At 32.1% G+C, this 17,096-nt stretch overlaps 1 protein-coding gene across 1 annotated transcript; it reads right to left on the bottom strand.

Annotated features, from left to right (window-relative positions):
- Positions 1 to 12,543: 12,543 nt before the first annotated feature.
- On the bottom strand, positions 12,544 to 14,771 carry LOC104904428 (protein JINGUBANG). The gene has a single exon (XM_010692671.4). It carries the CDS (start codon positions 14,575 to 14,577, stop codon positions 13,063 to 13,065), a length of 1,515 nt encoding a protein of 504 aa, XP_010690973.1. The 5' UTR covers positions 14,578 to 14,771; the 3' UTR covers positions 12,544 to 13,062.
- Positions 14,772 to 17,096: the final 2,325 nt, after the last annotated feature.

The following is a 17,096-nucleotide window of genomic DNA, read 5'->3' as shown; positions in this document are numbered from 1 at the left end:
ATATTCCTTCAATTAAAAGAGCAAAATAGAATAAACAAAAAATCAAATATGATGACACTGAAACAACATAAACAGAAATATAAGGACTCTGAAAGAATCAAACTATCAAATGAAAACTTAAATGAAATATAAATAAACTTATTTAGTTTTCAGTTACACTAATTTAGTATCCAGATAGACTTATTTGTTTTCAGTTAGACTTATTTACTTTTCAGTTAGACTTATGTACTCTTCAGTTAGACTTATGTACTCTTCAGTTAGACTTTTTTTTTTCAGTTAGACTTATGTACTCTTCAGTTAGACTTCTTTAATTTTCAGTTAGACTTATTTACTTCTCAGCTAGACTTATTTACTTCTAAGTTAGACTTATTAAGTTTTCAGTTAGACTAATATAATTTTCAGTTAGAATTATTAACTCTTCAGTTAGACTAATATAATTTTCAGTTAGACTTGTTAACTCTTCAGTTACATAGTTTCACATCAACTGAAAAAATACAAAGATCAACTGAAAGAATACCAACATTAACTAAAAGCAGACCACCATCAACTGAAACAATAGCCTAGATTATTTTTAAGGTACTCTATATAGTGCTTCAGTTAGACTTCTTTGTGTTTCAGATAGTCTATATAGTGCTTCAGTTAGACTTGTTTGCATTTCAGCTTATATAGATTGTGCTTCAGTTAGACTTCTTTAATTTTCAGCTAGACTTATTTACTTCTAAGTTAGACTTATTAAGTTTTCAGTTAGACTAATATAATTTTCAGTTAGACTTATTAACTCTTCAGTTAGACTAATATAATTTTCAGTTAGACTTGTTAACTCTTCAGTTACATAGTTTCAGTTAGACTTCTTTATTTCTAAGTTACACTTCTTTACTTTTAAGTTAGTCTTATTTGCTCTTCAGCTAGAACTGACATTATTTCAGTTAGAGGTCAACAGTCTTCACTTAGAGTTCAAGAGTAAAAAAAATAAAAACATAAGATAAATGAAACTCACAGGAACATCAAGAGCATCTATTTCCTCATCAGTCATCAAACTATGAGGAAGATCCATGATAAGCTGCCTAGTTGAAGGTGATGGACCCTCAACCACCTTAATTATAGGAGAACCAGACTTCCTACTAGCAACACTAACACTGGGAGTTTTAAACTCAACCTTCTGTTTTTCACGCTTCACCGGCAGAATAAAACCATGTTGATCTCAAACTGCTTCACAACATCAGTCAAATCCTTCTCATCCTGCCAATAACTGATAAATGGCTTACTGACATTTGAATAATCCAGATTACGACACTTGAAGTTGTGAATAACAGCAAGAGTCAAAGCGCTGACGCATCCACGAAGCTTGAATGATACTTTCTTCTGTCCAAGCTCAATCTTCTTAATCATAATAGACTGATGACAGTCCAAAACAGCAGCACAAAGACTTCTCAATATATATCCACACCAGTCATAACTTGAAATTGCAGATACATCTTCTAAACTCTTGGCACATTTCAGCACAGGCCCTAAATCAGCTATAGGACATAGAAGCTTCGACAACGAAAAGATCACAAATAACTTCTTGAAATCATCCCCGGATTCATATTTCTTAAACAAATCATCCCAATTTTTTCTACCAATATATACCTTCTTGGGATCAGAAATACCAAGAAACCTATGCCAATCCTTCCTGGCACTTCCAGCCTCTATCTGACTACCTTTCCTCCTAAAGGCGTCATCATCTATAACCTCTACTGCTCTATCTGACACAGGTAACCCCAAAACATCACTAATGGTAAACTTATTAAAAATCAGTTTACCATTCTTTGTTGAAAACTCATTCCAGATGCATTGTAATTTAACAACACCTCCAAATTCAGATTAGGACAAAACTTCTTTATCCTAATATCTAAGAGACTCCCAAACCCAATATCCCTAATGTCTCTTTTTTGCTCATCACTCAAATTACTAACCACTTCATTTAAATGGGAATAGTCTGACAATACTTGTAGATTAATTGACTTTATTTCTTGCTCAGTGAAATTCCTAACAAAAGTGAACAAAAATAACTTTAAAACATAAAAAAAAAAAACAACAATCATATAATATAAAAGGAGAATAATGAAAAAAACATACGATCTATCAAATGTGTCTTTCTGTTGATCGGGATTAGATCTTGAAAATGAAAACTTGATTGGTGATAAATCAGATTTGCTTTTCTTCTTAGACAAGGATTTATCACATCTGAAAGAAAGAAAGTTTAATCAAACAATAAAACTAACTGAAAAAAAAAAAGCATCAACTGAAAAAATACAAAGATCAACTGAAAGAATACCAACATTAACTGAAACAATGGCCTAGATTATTTTTAAGGTACTCTATATAGTGCTTCAGTTAGATTTCTTTGTGTTTCAGATAGTCTATATAGTGCTTCAGTTAGACTTGTTTGCATTTCAGCTTATATAGATTGTGCTTCAGTTAGACTAGTTTATTTTTCAGTTAGTCTTTACAGTCCTTCAAAGTAAATTCTTTATTTTTCAGCTAGTCTACATAGTGCTTCAGTTAGACTTGTTTGTTTTTCAGATAGCCTATATAGTGCTTCAGTTAGACTTGTTTATTTTTCAGCTAGTCTATATACTGCTTCAGTTAGACTTGTTAATTTTTCAGATAGTCAAAAAAAAGCTTCAGTTAGACTTGTTTGTTTCTCAGATACTCTCTACAGTCATTCAAAGTAACTTCATTATTGTGCTTCACTTAAACTTGTTGCTTTATCAGCTAGTCCTTATTATTTCATTTAGTATAATTATTTTTTCATTTCATTCTATTCCAATTACACTTAAAATTTTCATTGAAAATTTACATTACTTCAGTTACACTTGTTTCTTTTATCAGTTAGTCAATATAGTGCTAAAGATACACTTGTTCGGTTTTCAGCTAGTATATAAAGTGCTTCAGATAGACTTGTTTGGTTTTCAGCTAGTATATAAAGTGCTTCAGATAGACTTGTTCGTTTTTCAGCTAGTATACAAAGTGCTTCAGATAGACTTGTTCTTTTTCAGCTAGTCTATATAGTGCTTCAGATAGACTTGTTTGTTTTTCAGATAGACTTATTTAGTTTTCAGTTAGGCTTATTTAGTTTTCAGTTAGACTTATTTAGATTTTAGTTAGACTTATTTAGTTTTCAGTTAGACTTATTAAGTGTTCAGTTAGAGTCATTTAGTTTTCAGTTGGACTTATGAACTCTTCAGTTAGACTAATTTACGCTTCAGTTACACTTATTTACTCTTCAGTTAGACTTATTTACTCTTCAGTTAGACCGATTCAGTTAGACTTATTAAGTGTTCAGTTAGACTTATTTACACTTCAGTTAGACTTATTTTCTCTTCAGTTAGACTTATTTACTCTTCAGTTAGACTGATTCACTAAGACTTATTTAGTTTTCAATTAAACTTATTTAGTTTTTCAGTTAGACTTATTAACTCTTCACTTAGACTTATTTGCTCTTCAGTTAGACTTATTTGCTAAACAAAATCAACTGAAAAAATATAAGAATAAACTGAAACAATACAAGAATCAACTGAACGAATATAAATATCAACTGAAAACAACATCAACTAAAAGAATACAAGTAGCAACTGAAAGAATATTATAATCAACTGAAAGAATATATAAATATCAGCTGAAAAACAACAACAACTGAAAACATCTGTATAAAACAACAAAAACTGAAACACAAACCCTAAAAACATGAAATAAATACTCTGATAAACTGAAAACATTCAAAAATAGAAAAAAAAAATATCTAAACTACTCTAAGAACTTGAAATCTACCTTGGATCATAATCACCATCTTTCTCTTTCTTCTTCCCAGCAGTAGACACTGCCAAAATTTTTCCTGAAGATCCAAGACTCTTCACCTTCTTCGACTTCGGGCTACATTACAATTACAACAACAAAAACGCTCAAATTTTGAAAACAAAAAAAAAATTACAGCAAAAACAAACGAAATTATACCTAGAATCATCATTTCTAATCCTCTTCACCATATTTGCGATGCAAATGTAATGGATTATGAACAAAAAAACACGCTAAGTTTCAAACAGAAGAGAGCAGAGGAGCAGAAAAATTCTAGAAATAATCAGTAAATAATATATCGGTTTCTTTGAAATGAAGAAGAATCAGTTTTAAAACTAGCGAGAATCAAGCAGAAATCCAAAAAACAGTTTCAAAATCGAAAAAAGATAATGACCTAATAACCGTTATATGTTTTTTTAAAAATAAACAAAACTGCTGATCAACAAAACAAATATGAAAAAAAAAGGAAAGCCCGCGCGTTTTTTTTGGCCAGGCCCGTCCGACGGAAGCTATTGGGTCAGACGGTCTGACCCAATACTTTCACATAAGAAAAAGGAGAATAATCCTTACGAATTAAGAGTGAGCCTTGGTGAAATCGAGTCTGGTCTTCATGCTTGGAATTTGGGACTCAAGAGCTTGGCTAAGTACTTTGATCTATTTTTCCTTAGATATGTAAAGATAAGTTGAATAGAATAATATAGAGGAGTTTAAAAACTAATAAGTTACCTTTATAACACTCTTCACTTAATAATCAATGAGTTATTTTTACATTATCTTTGCAGCATTATTACATCTAATTACAATCATTGAATATATTTTCTCCGTTCCAAATTAATTACAATATTTTCCCCTTTTTTAAGTTTTAAATTAGTTACGATATTACTCATTTGGCAAATAATTCTCTCTATATCACTTTTAATTTTATCACATGCTTCCTTCTTTTCTTCTCTCTATTCCTCTCCTAATTACATTCGCTCCTTTAAATTATGTCTAACCCCAATGTTATAACTAATTTAAAACAGAGAAAGTTGATGACTAATTATTAGTCGTCAATCTAAAACTTTTATAAAAAGTTCTTTTTCATCAATAATCCAATTGTACTATTCTCACTCGTAAAATTAGAATGATCTAAATGTCTATTATATGATCGTTAATCAAATGATAACATATAGACTAAATAATTGATGATTGATGAAGGTATGTTCTTAGTAACGTTGATGTGGTCAAGCAAAGTTCATTTGGAACACGTCAAGATTTTAAAATTTAATATGCTTTTTTATTTGACTGGTGAAAGAAGTATGATTAAATTATTCATTGATAGAGCATATGCCAATTTGACTAATTCAACGTGGGAAATTTAACCTTACGGCTTACGCTTAAGTGAAGGAATTGAAATTGTCAATTTCATTTCTCCTTCACAACAGCCTTTGCAAGTCCTATTTTATTACTCCACCAAGCAAAGCGACCAAGTCCGTTGTTGAATTTAAGTTATGTTGGAACTCCGTACATAATTATTGACAATCATTTAGTTTTTTTTTTGCCTTGAAACACACGGAGAACAAGATTAAAGATTGACGGATAAAACATTGGTTGAGTTAATGGGTAATCCATCCACTGTTAATAAAATCTAATATATGGTAGAATCCAATTCAATATTAACAATTATTTTCTAATGAACTATTAGAAGTAGGTAATCCATTCAATAAGTAGATGTAGTTATGTCAAGATTAACATTATCGGATACGATTAAAGTACTAACGAAGTTCCCTTATGAGAATCTTTATAGTAAACCTGGGTGTACCATGCTCATGGTACACCCAAGGCTATTTTCGCCAAATGAGCAAAATGGGCAAATGAGCAAAATGAGCAAATAAGCAAATGAGCAAATTAAGCAAATGATCAAAATGAGTAAAATGAGCAGATGAGCAAGTATTTCTACTCATTTAAGAAAATGAGCAAACTTGGTGCAAATGAGCAGTTACGAAAACGAACTAATTACAGGTGAGCAAAAAAGAAAATGAAAAAAGAGATTAAATGAATAGAAAAAAAAACTAGAGCGAGTATAAGAGTAGCAGCAATAATCATCCAACAAAAATTATGTAAATGAGCACATAATCTTCAATCATTATAAATAAGCATAGATGCTTGACTCATTTGAACATTAGAATTCAAAATTATTGCATAATACATTTGCTCATTCCTACAATGATAATTCAAAATCAGCACCCATAATTTTGTTCATGTCCTAATCATATTAAACAACCAAAAACATCTGGTTTATGCAAAACGAATAACTGAGGGGAAATGAGAAAAACAACAACAACAAACCAAATGAGCAAAAACATAATCAGATCTGGGTCGTGGGTCTTCATCATCGTCGTGTATGGGTTGTGGGTCTCTTCAGTCGCCTCATCATCATCTCGAGTCCGCGTCATCATCATCTCATCATTCATCTCGCGAATTTCAGATCTCCATTGTTGTGTTTGGAAGGTTTGGAAGGAGGAGAGAGAAAAGAATTGAAAATCAGATTTTTCTGGTGAGCAAGAATTGAGAGAAATGAGCAAGAAAGAAGAACGGGATTCAGATTTTTGCTTTTTGTCATTTATTGTCCCAAAATTACCAGCGTGCCTCTCAACTTGCAATTAATTACAGAAATTCCCCTGGGTGTACTATGAGCATGGTACACCCGGGTGTACCATGAGTGGACTCGTTCACTTATTGCTAAAATTGCAAAAAGAAAAAAAATCTAGTTGTTGGGGGTTGACATGTTAGTTCCCCTCTATAGAATAACTAGCTAAACTAAGAAAATAGTGTTATATACTGTAATCACTTGTAGCTAAGAGGGATTTGATGAGTTTTGACTATCATATATGGAGTATGTCATCTTGGATACAAATCATGATACGTTAAGATAGTTCTGTAATATTGGATAATTATTGGCCAATCATAGCAGAGGTATTTTATAATTTTTCATGCTAAATTGGGTCCATTATAAATTATATCCAAATATAGGTTATAATAATTTGACAAAATTGACATTAATTTCAACAATAGCCAATTTATTTTCAAAATTGACATGATTTACCAGTTATGAGGATCTCTTTTCAATACTTTATTTGCTTTAAGTAACCCGACAAATCGGTTATTATGAGACATAAAATTATAATTTTCTATATAAACAATGCAAATTCGTAAGTACCCTTAGGAGCACGCGCATTCATTTGAACATTTATCATATACTTTCCTCTAAGAAAAGTTAGATGTACAACTTATTTCTAGGTGTTTTGTGGAGCAATATAGCACATAGCGCTATATAGAGGTTTTATACAAGTAGTGCAGAAGTGATCGTATTGTAACTTGCAAGATTTGCAACTATTAACGAAGCATGCTTGATAGACATGGTGGAAAACTCACCTTGTAATTTTTTTTGTTTTTTTTTTTTTTGAGGGGACACCTTGTAATTTTGTGGTCACAAGTTCAAAACTCACAACGTACTTGTGCTTGAGAATAGAAATTCCCTTATATCCCTTTATTCTCAAGCGTTGACCTGTGTAGTTGGGTTGAATGACCTGCGAAAAGTGCTTGTCCAGTACAATCTTTTTTCTTACTAACGTGTTCCTAGTAAGAACCCAAAAAATAAAAGTTTTACAACTATTGATAATAATTTGATTTTATTTTTCAAACTAAATACTTTCTCTGTTTCGTTTTAAATACAACAAATGAATATTCTATATCTCATAAATAATATTCATTTGTTGCATTTAAAACGAAAGGGAGGAAATAACTTTCATACAGTCCAACATGGCAACATCGACACACCAACACATGAAATAAAGTATAAACAGGATTGTGTCTGTACAAGTGTGGGAAATAATTATACTTCTAATATTATCCAATAGTGTCTTCCTAGTTTTTTAGAAGTATTGTTTACTCCATCTCTATTCTCCCCTTTTCCGACCAGATCATCAAAACTTTAGAGATTTTCTGAATCTAACAAGACTGACTTTTGAGGTTAAGGTGGCCCACAGAAACACCCAAGTCTAACAATGAGCTCAGCCTCTTTTAGGCTGATCGATATTATAAGGCATACATCATCATTACATAAGCAAAATCTTTTAATCATTAATGACATTAACACTAACCCAATTAAACATCACAGGAAACAATCACATAGGTCCAATCCAATTTGGGCCTTCATGTCACATTCAGCCCAGCTCATTATCTGGAAATTATAGCCCATTTGTTTTCTCTTCTTCATTTTCTTTGGTTGAGGTGATTAGCTTATATCACATTCAATATTCGATATTGGGCCAACTTACAACCCAACTTAATGCTCTGTTGGGCTTAGTTCTAACTTAGGGGCATTTCCTTTAAAAACGACCCCTTTAAAAATATTTACCAAATACAGAATTGATCATCGATCTATTTTACTTTTTTTTTTTTTTATAGAAAGACAACTTTATAAATAAATATGAATTTAACCGAATATTTTTTTATTCCAAATAACTCGATATAAGTTATACTCCCAGATTGTCATCTGATCACGCCTTGTTATAATTATAAAATTATATGATTGTACCAATACAACTCTACCTTGTAGAGTTTCACTAAAACTTGAGAGGATCCGGACTCCTAAAAAAGTCCTCTATATTTTTTCATCACAATGTTATGACTTGTGTGATTTTTTTTGCAATGAGATATGACACTAAGATGCTAGTGCAAGTACGTAGAAACAATTCATCACCAAACACTTTAGCCATAGTTACACAAAACTAAAAGAAGTATGTACATTATTCTAGTCAGCCACAAATATAAACATCTCATCGTGTAACTTGAAAATTGTCTTACAATTTTTTTTTTGCGTTTTGGGATACAATCGTACAATGTGTTGTTATTAGGAAAAACTATATCTATTCTGGATGTCAAATTTCTACCGAAGATAAACATTAATGTATAGTAAAATTCAACTAAACAATGACATAAAGTATATTTTTGCTGTCTAGTAATAGTAGATGGATTACTTACTTGATAGAGGTAAGATTCCCCGTTTCATATATAAACTAAATACTTAACTATCAAAGTACACAAGTTACCTACCAACCACATACAATTAAAAGATACTCAACCTTAAGTCAATACTACTACAACATGCAGTGTCTACTACAAACAATGTAGGGGATGTTAGATTAGAACTTGGAATTCACTCCACTCAATTGATTCCTGAGGACCATTAATTAGTTGTATACTTGTGACTCAAATTCAAGCCAACTCTCACTCAAATGTGGCATGCTAAACTAAATTATAAAAAGGCTAGAAATTTAGCATCTACATTTTGCCTCAATCAAAGACCATTCACAATTTCATACTATCATTTTTTTATCCATATAAGTCACGAAGACAATACTACCTCTGTTTTTATTTAGTTGCAACATTTTGACTTTCACGCTTGCCAATGTACAATTTCAAATCGTTTTATCTCTAATTGTATGTAAGTAAAAATTATAAAAATTTGATATTATGAAAGCTTACATCGAAACGAATCAAACAAGACCCCACATGACTATATTTTGTTTAACATATAAATCAATAAATGTGGTCAAATAAGAGAACATGAATAGTGCAATTTGTCAAACGTTGCAACTAAAAGAGAACGGAGGTAGTATAAAGTACAATGAAGGAAAAGGGAGCGGAAGTTTCAAACCTATGACCTATCGTTCACGGTACCTAAATCTCAACCACTGGCCAAGACATCCTTGATACAATTTCATACTATCATAGATCTACATTAACGGTTCGCATACCATGCTTGCTTTAGCTTTACTAGGCAAAAAGACGCCGTATATATTTCATAAACATTACCATGCAAATACTCCTTGATTAAAAATGTCACTTTTGGACAAAAGAAAAAAAATAAAAAGGCGCTTTACAGTCGTACAAAAACAAAAATTAAACCTGGATTAACATTTTTATAATTAGTAAACAAACCAACGACAGAAAAGCTTGATGTAGAGGTTAAGTTTCTTAGGATATGGTACCGAAAGTGTTTGAAGCTTTCTATTTATTCGAGTACAAAACAGCAAATCTCTAGAAAGCTAAGTACTATATATTAAAATAATTTGATTTAAGAATAGGACTTTTTTTATATTATATATATATATGCTGTTTGAGTGGCTGGAAAGTTTTAACATAGAACGAATGGCAATAACTTCATTAGCTGCTAACGGTCATAATCATGATATTTCATGTGTTAGTGTAGCCAAAGTCATAAGTTTGGGACCATCATGTATTTGTAAACGCACAATTAACGTACCTTATAAAACATCAAATCAATATAATGTATGCATAATGCATGTGACTATGTGAGTTGATCACCTCATTTTTTGATTTGTTAATTACTCATATTAATTTAATTCTGAGTGAACATGCAATGTATATTATTATTAGATCTGGTTATTGGGCGAGTCGGGTCAAAGCCAGTGCATATCGGGTTATAGGATGGTCGCCTCATAATTTATAAAGGGCCGGTAACGGATCGTGCCAAATGGTAATGGACCGATAGCGAGACGATAATGGACATGTCGGGAAACGAGCAAGACAACACAAGAAACAAAAAGAGCTAAAAGTGAGTTTAAACGAATGTGAATCCGAATATGTAATAATTGTTTTTATAAATCCTATTTTATTTTTTAAAATTATTGGGTTTCTTTATCGACCCTATAATGATCATGTCCAATAATAACCATATCCAATAAAGCTCTATCCAGTAAAAGTCCTATAAATTTGACCTTAATTCTTTAACCATTGGGCTACCAACTAGATCGAATTATTATTAGTTATTACTATATGTTAAAGTAAATATATACGGGAATGTCTACTTGAATAATTGTGCGGCTATATTAGCCTAAATCCTAATGTTGTTCTCACTTCTCACAACCGTCCAGCAAATTCGCCTAACTTGCTATAAGGAATATAGGGACAAAACTGTAATTTTGAAACACATCGTCGGGGATTTTAATTATTGGAAGTTATCATGTGAGTTAAAGCACTCTTATTATACTAGCTAATTACTAGCTAAATTAGAGTCAGACACAAACAAACTGTAATTTTATTGATTTTGAGTCTAAGATAGTACTCCTATATAATGGAGAATGTGAAGGTCGGCTTGGAGAATAACTCGGATTTTGTTCTAAGCTTAAAACAATCATTATTTTAGGGTAAATAAGGGACGAGATTGGGAAACACGATTAGCAATATATATAAGATTGATCGAATCAAGTTAAGATTGACTGGTTATCAGTACATATGATTGCAATTTACAAGAAGATTGAAATTAACCTAGTTTTTCCTTCCATTCTCCTGAGAGTATAACAGAATTGAGTTAACTCAGATTGAACGAATGACGTTTTCAAAGTTCACCATTTAGATCAAATCTTAATCTTTGGTATTAGATCAGGAATAAGAGCATAAAATATAAAAAGATAAATGATCTCCCACGTCAACATTAGTTCATAATACATAGACTTCTAGCTTGATGGTTGATTTATGAATAATTCTAGCTTGGATTGTCAAAAGTATAAACACTATCCTTACCGATTAAGAAATAGTTAAATTAAAAAGTATTTAATAGTTTTGAACAACTTAGTAGTTGTAATTGGTATGAATAATTTAAACATGTTGATGGAGCTTAATTTTTTTTACCAATTTGTAGCTAGAGCAAGTTTTTTTTTTTTATCAAGTTGTCGTTGAGGGTCAATTTTTTTTTCTTTTTACCAATTTGGTCAATTGGCCATTGATTCCGTCATGTCCTAGTTTTTCTTTCCTTATCAGATCAAATTTAAAGAAGCGATTTGATGACTATGAACTACATACATTATTCTTGATTGAATCCATAACAAACCAAATATAGATTCTAATTGAACTTAACTTGAAACACCTTAAAGCAAGTTTGAACACGTTGAGGTTGGGTTTAACATTCAAGTCAAACTCCAATTTAGAGCGAACTTATTGAGTTCACAAACTAATCAAGTTATAAAACTTCTAATCCGTTGATGTCACAAATTATACCATCAAATTGCATGTTTTTTTTGGTCTTTAGTATAGCAAACATTAAACAGCCGACTTACTCTAAAAGAAAAAGGTAGGCAAAAAGCTAAGCTGATGAAGTCCATATATATTTCCTGTAAACTACTCATATTATTGCATAATTAGGTCCCACTTTCTTGACCAAAATGGTTTTACAGTCATGCAAAATCAATCTTAATTCTATTCAAACCAAAATATACTACTTCCTCCGTTTCAATTTAGCTGTGACATTTTTATTTATAGGAAGTTTCAATTTAGTTGTGACACTTTTGTTTTGGGTAATAATTTTTCTCTATCTCGCTCCTATCACATGAGATCCTTTTATTTTCTTTCTGTATCTCTCTCCTCTCCAAAAACTGTATAGGAGTCCATGATTTTAAAAGTGTCACAACTAATTGAAACGGAGGATAGGGTCTATTTTCTTCGGCATAAAACAACTGAACTGAATTGAACTGAACTAAAATAAATAGTGATATATGATTAGAGCTGAACTGAACTGAAAATAAGTTGGGGGAGAACATGCCCGAAGTAACTATTTCCAACCAATCTTTTTTTTTTTTTCATTTTCTTTGAGAGGATTTCATGGCAAAATTAAAGCAGCCAAACTTGCTATACACTATGAAATATGCATATAATTACATAGTATAGTAGTACTCATATTTTGATATTATATAGTAGTATAATGAACAAACGTAATGAAAAAACAGTTATCTATACATTCACGTACAAACATCAAATTGATACTAGATTCCTAAAATAGACAAGAACATTTGCCGTTTCTTCTCGTTTATGGCAATAATAACTAGAAAACGATTGCAATACCAATCAATTTTGGCAGGAAATTCTTAATTTGGATTACTATACAATTTTTGTTGCATGTTTTCAAATCCCTCTCAAAAATTAAATTGTAACTTTTGTAACCTTGCTAAAGGGGACCAAATGACCATATATTTTTCCTTTGGCTCTCCATGATTCCCAACGTTCTCCGCACTTGCAAAGAAGGGGGGGTCGGTCACCATCGCTTTCCGATACTTCCACGTACCAACACCTCCGCCTTTTTCACTCGCCTTCTCGAAAAACAAAAATCCACCTCGCCATGTACTGTGGCGCGTATACTACACTGACTTTTTCTTTTGACCATAATTAGTACCCTTTATCATTCAACACCTCCGCGGATACCCGCCATATCCTAACGGACTTGTCCAAACTACCACTATACACCACCCACTCGCTCCCCCGCCGATCCTTCTCATCATCGTCGCCGTCGTCATTGTGATCTTGCTGAACGGCTAAACACTTAACGGGCCCACAATGACCAGATAAAACAGCTAAACAAGAGTGGACCCCATCTCCTTCTCTCTTCCACACACAAATTGTTTTATCTGCTGACCCACTCAACACCAAATTCCCCGCCGTAACCAAACACAACACTGCCAACTTATGCCCTCTCAACACCCCTCCATACACCACCCCCTCCTCCTCATCCCTCTCCCAAAAATTCACCAACCCATCCGACGACCCCGCGTACAACATCCACCCACCTCCACCACCACAACCACCACCTTCTCTCCCCTCCGCCACCTCCGCCGCCGTGTCCGCCGCCGCCGCCACCACCGCCGCCGTGTCAACCACCGCCAACGCCGTGACGGCATTTTCTTGATTTAACAAAGTCCTCATATGAAAATGCCTTACATTCCTCCCATCCAACTCCCGCCTCCACACCTTCACCGACCCGTCGGCCGAGCCCGAAAACACCAACCCATCAAAGCCCACCACAATAGAGTTAATAGCATCATCATGAGCTTCAAATGACTCTAAACATTTCCCATCTGATATCCTCCACACTTTTATACTCTTATCCCACGAACCTGAATACAACAACCCAAACTCCTCATTCAAACTCATACACGAAACAGCATCAAAATGCTTTATCTTAGGAACCTTCCTATGTCTTCTTACCTCCACATAATTCTTCGGATTCATAGAACTCCTTACATAATCACCAAACTTCGGTAACGTACCCACCCGTTTTCCTCTCGGATTCCATATCCGAATCTTCCCATCTTGATGACCCGTAAAAACTTGCTCATTTTTCGATATAACAATCGCTTTAACCAACCCACTTCCAGACTTAAACCCACCCGCATCATTAAAATTCCTCCAAACCCGAATATTTTTCGACTCCGACCCGGTATACAACATCCCATCTTTAGCTGCTAACGAATACACATGTCCTTCTTCTCTAAAAAGAGAACCAACAAGACATTTTCTACCTCTAGAAATGTAAACATTACTACTAGTAGAGTAATTTGGTGTAGTAGGGTATAAAAATGGAGATAGTTTAATCCATGGAGATTTAAGATAAGGTGACAAAGATGAAATATGATTAAAAGATAGAGGTGAAGGTGATGTAGTAGATGAAAATATAATATTATCATGATCTGTACTATAATTAAAACTGCTTAATCTTGGACTAGTACTATTACTAGATAAAGTTTCAACAGATGCGTTACTACCTCTACTACTTGAATAATAATGATTAGGACTTTGTTGTATTATATGATCTTCATTTTCTTCTTCAGATGATTGTTGTTGTAGTAATTGTCTGAATTTTACTCTTCGTGAAGAAGTGTTGTTTTTGGTATCAATAGGAGACATAATGGTAGTTTTTGTAATAGAGAGAAAAGTGATTTTGTTTGTTTGATGAAGTTTGTTTCTGATGATGATGATGGAAAAATGATGAAGGAATTAATGGGGTAAAGGAGAGAGAGAAAGGGGTATAAATAAGGAAAGGAAAGAGTGGGGAAGAAGTAGGTTGAAGGTGGGTGGGGTTTTGGGATACGTGGAAATTTGGATCGTGTAATGAAATTTATTTTGGGGTGAAGGGTCGTGATTGTTTTAAAAATGGTAATTTGATTGCTTGGTAACCTGACATGGCGGTTATGTTGTGTTTTGACTTTTTATTCTGACTGGTTTTTGGTTATGTGGTAAGAATTATGACTTTTACATGGTATTGTTTGTGTTCACTTTGTATTGAAGGTTTTAGAGTTTGATTATAGGAGTATCAAGTATGTCATTGGTAAAAGTAAAATTGGAGTGAAAGTTCGGTGTATGCTTTGAATTAGGTCTAATTTAATTGGATCTGAATAAAATTTGGATTTCAATTTTCCAATCTAAATCCAAACCGATTAGAGAGTTTGGATTCGATCCAAATCAATCCGAATTTTCATACTATAGATTGAATCCGATCTGACAATTCGAGTTTTTAAAACTCTAGTTTTTCGATGAAATAAATTAACGTCAGCCTAATAGATTTAGGACATGAGAAATTAAGTGCGGTTAGGATTTTAGGGGAAGGGTTGAAGTGATACGCTTATTGGGCTACGAACTAGGATTTTCTAAAACAAATGTAGTTAGTTTAGTACTTAAGCGCAATCCATATATATAATACAATGCATATTGCTATTTAGTTATATTGGATTTTTGGATCCAATTACCCTTTATTCAATACGATCCGAATATCCAGTTTTTTCAATAATTCTCCGAATCCAATTCGAGCACATTTCGAATCCGAATTATTAATTTGGACTGGATTGGATTGGATTTTGGATTTTATTTGAATAACTTTCATCCATAAAATCAACTTTGTACAAAAGACTCGGTTTGACACCTGATTTGACACGTATTGAAATTAACTAAAAAATATATGATTTAGACCGATCGGAAAATTTGCATTGAAATTGATTATTCGATTTAAAAGTGACCTGAATATTGATAACGACCTCTAATCAAAAAGTAATTTTTAATAGTACAATCTTTTAGTTATATATCATTTATCAATAATATATGATTCATATGTTATCAAATTGTTTTGATCCTTGACCAAGGATGTCTTGGTTTAATGGTTAAGATTGAGGTGCTGTGAACAATAGGTCACAAGTTCGAATTCCCCTCTTCTTCTTTGTACTTTGTACTGCCTTCTTATTAGTGGTAACCTGTAATCATTTTCTACATTTTTATTTTACCAATTGTGACATTTCATTTTGATCTTCTATATCTACTCCAATCTTCCTAAAGTTGATGACAAAGAGAAACAAAAGTTGGTCAAACATAATTATGTATTCATTTTTATATGTTTCTCATAATTTTGTTTACGCATGTATTCTAATGGTTAAAATGAGCCTCAACTTGAAGGTTATCTAAAAGCAATATCATTTTTTGAGAGAAAAGTAGTACTATTCATGTATATGAATAGGAATTGAAATTGATTCAAATGTGAGCTTTTTCATCTCTCCTAAATCCTAGTGAAGTATAAGATTCAATTACTACTCCAAGTTATTTGCTTGAAAAAAGGGTTTAAGGGAAATATGGCTATAATGGGTATTTGATGGGAAAACTGTGCAAGAGCAGTCCCTAGAATTCATTTAAAAAAAAAATCATGCATATGTATATATTTTTAAAAAGTGTAATCCGCCTTTGAATATTAATATAATAATGAAATTTTAATAATGGGAAGATGGGACTTATTAATTTATTATTCAACTTTTCGTAAAGTCGCAAATCATTTCTAAAAGAAGTAGAATTATATGTTAATTTCACATGCAAACTTCGTTTTGATGGGAGTTTCACATGCAAACTTAATATCTTTTATATTGGTAGTTTTTTTTCTAGTATTTGCGATTTTGCGTTATCGTGTTCTAATTAATTAAGTTGTAAAGGCTTAATTCAACGGCCAACGCACTCGCAAAGAAGCTTAATAGTAGGATAATAAGCTCATTTTCTTTTGAAGAATTAACTACGTAATGCCCCTTACGCGGGTTCGTATTTGTAATCTTCCATAAACCAAATTTGACTACTTGAATCAATTATGTATTGCATGTGAACATCTGCTTTTCAAGCATATTAATAACTGTTTGCATGTCAAAATTATATATATATATATATATATATATAATATATTATATATATATATATATATATATATATATATTATATATATATATATATTATATATATATATATATATATATATTTTCAGTGAGTAATTTAATTCATTTAATGATTAGTTCTATTTTTATATTAAAATTAGACTGTCTTTTTTAATAATAATAATAATAATATATAAATAATATAAAATATTATATTAATTTATGTATCAATGTTTGAATATATGCAAT

The sequence above is a fragment of the Beta vulgaris genome, chromosome 9, assembly GCF_026745355.1.
Source record: "Beta vulgaris subsp. vulgaris cultivar EL10 chromosome 9, EL10.2, whole genome shotgun sequence".
NCBI classification, from domain to species: domain Eukaryota; kingdom Viridiplantae; phylum Streptophyta; class Magnoliopsida; order Caryophyllales; family Amaranthaceae; genus Beta; species Beta vulgaris.
The sequence above is the reverse complement of the archived record's forward strand: the minus strand, read 5'-3'. Positions and strand labels throughout refer to the sequence as shown.

What these genes read in the sequence shown, in the direction of transcription:
- LOC104904428 (XM_010692671.4), bottom strand. Translation starts at nt 14,577, where the DNA reads ATGTCTCCTATTGATACCAAAAACAACACTTCTTCACGAAGAGTAAAA.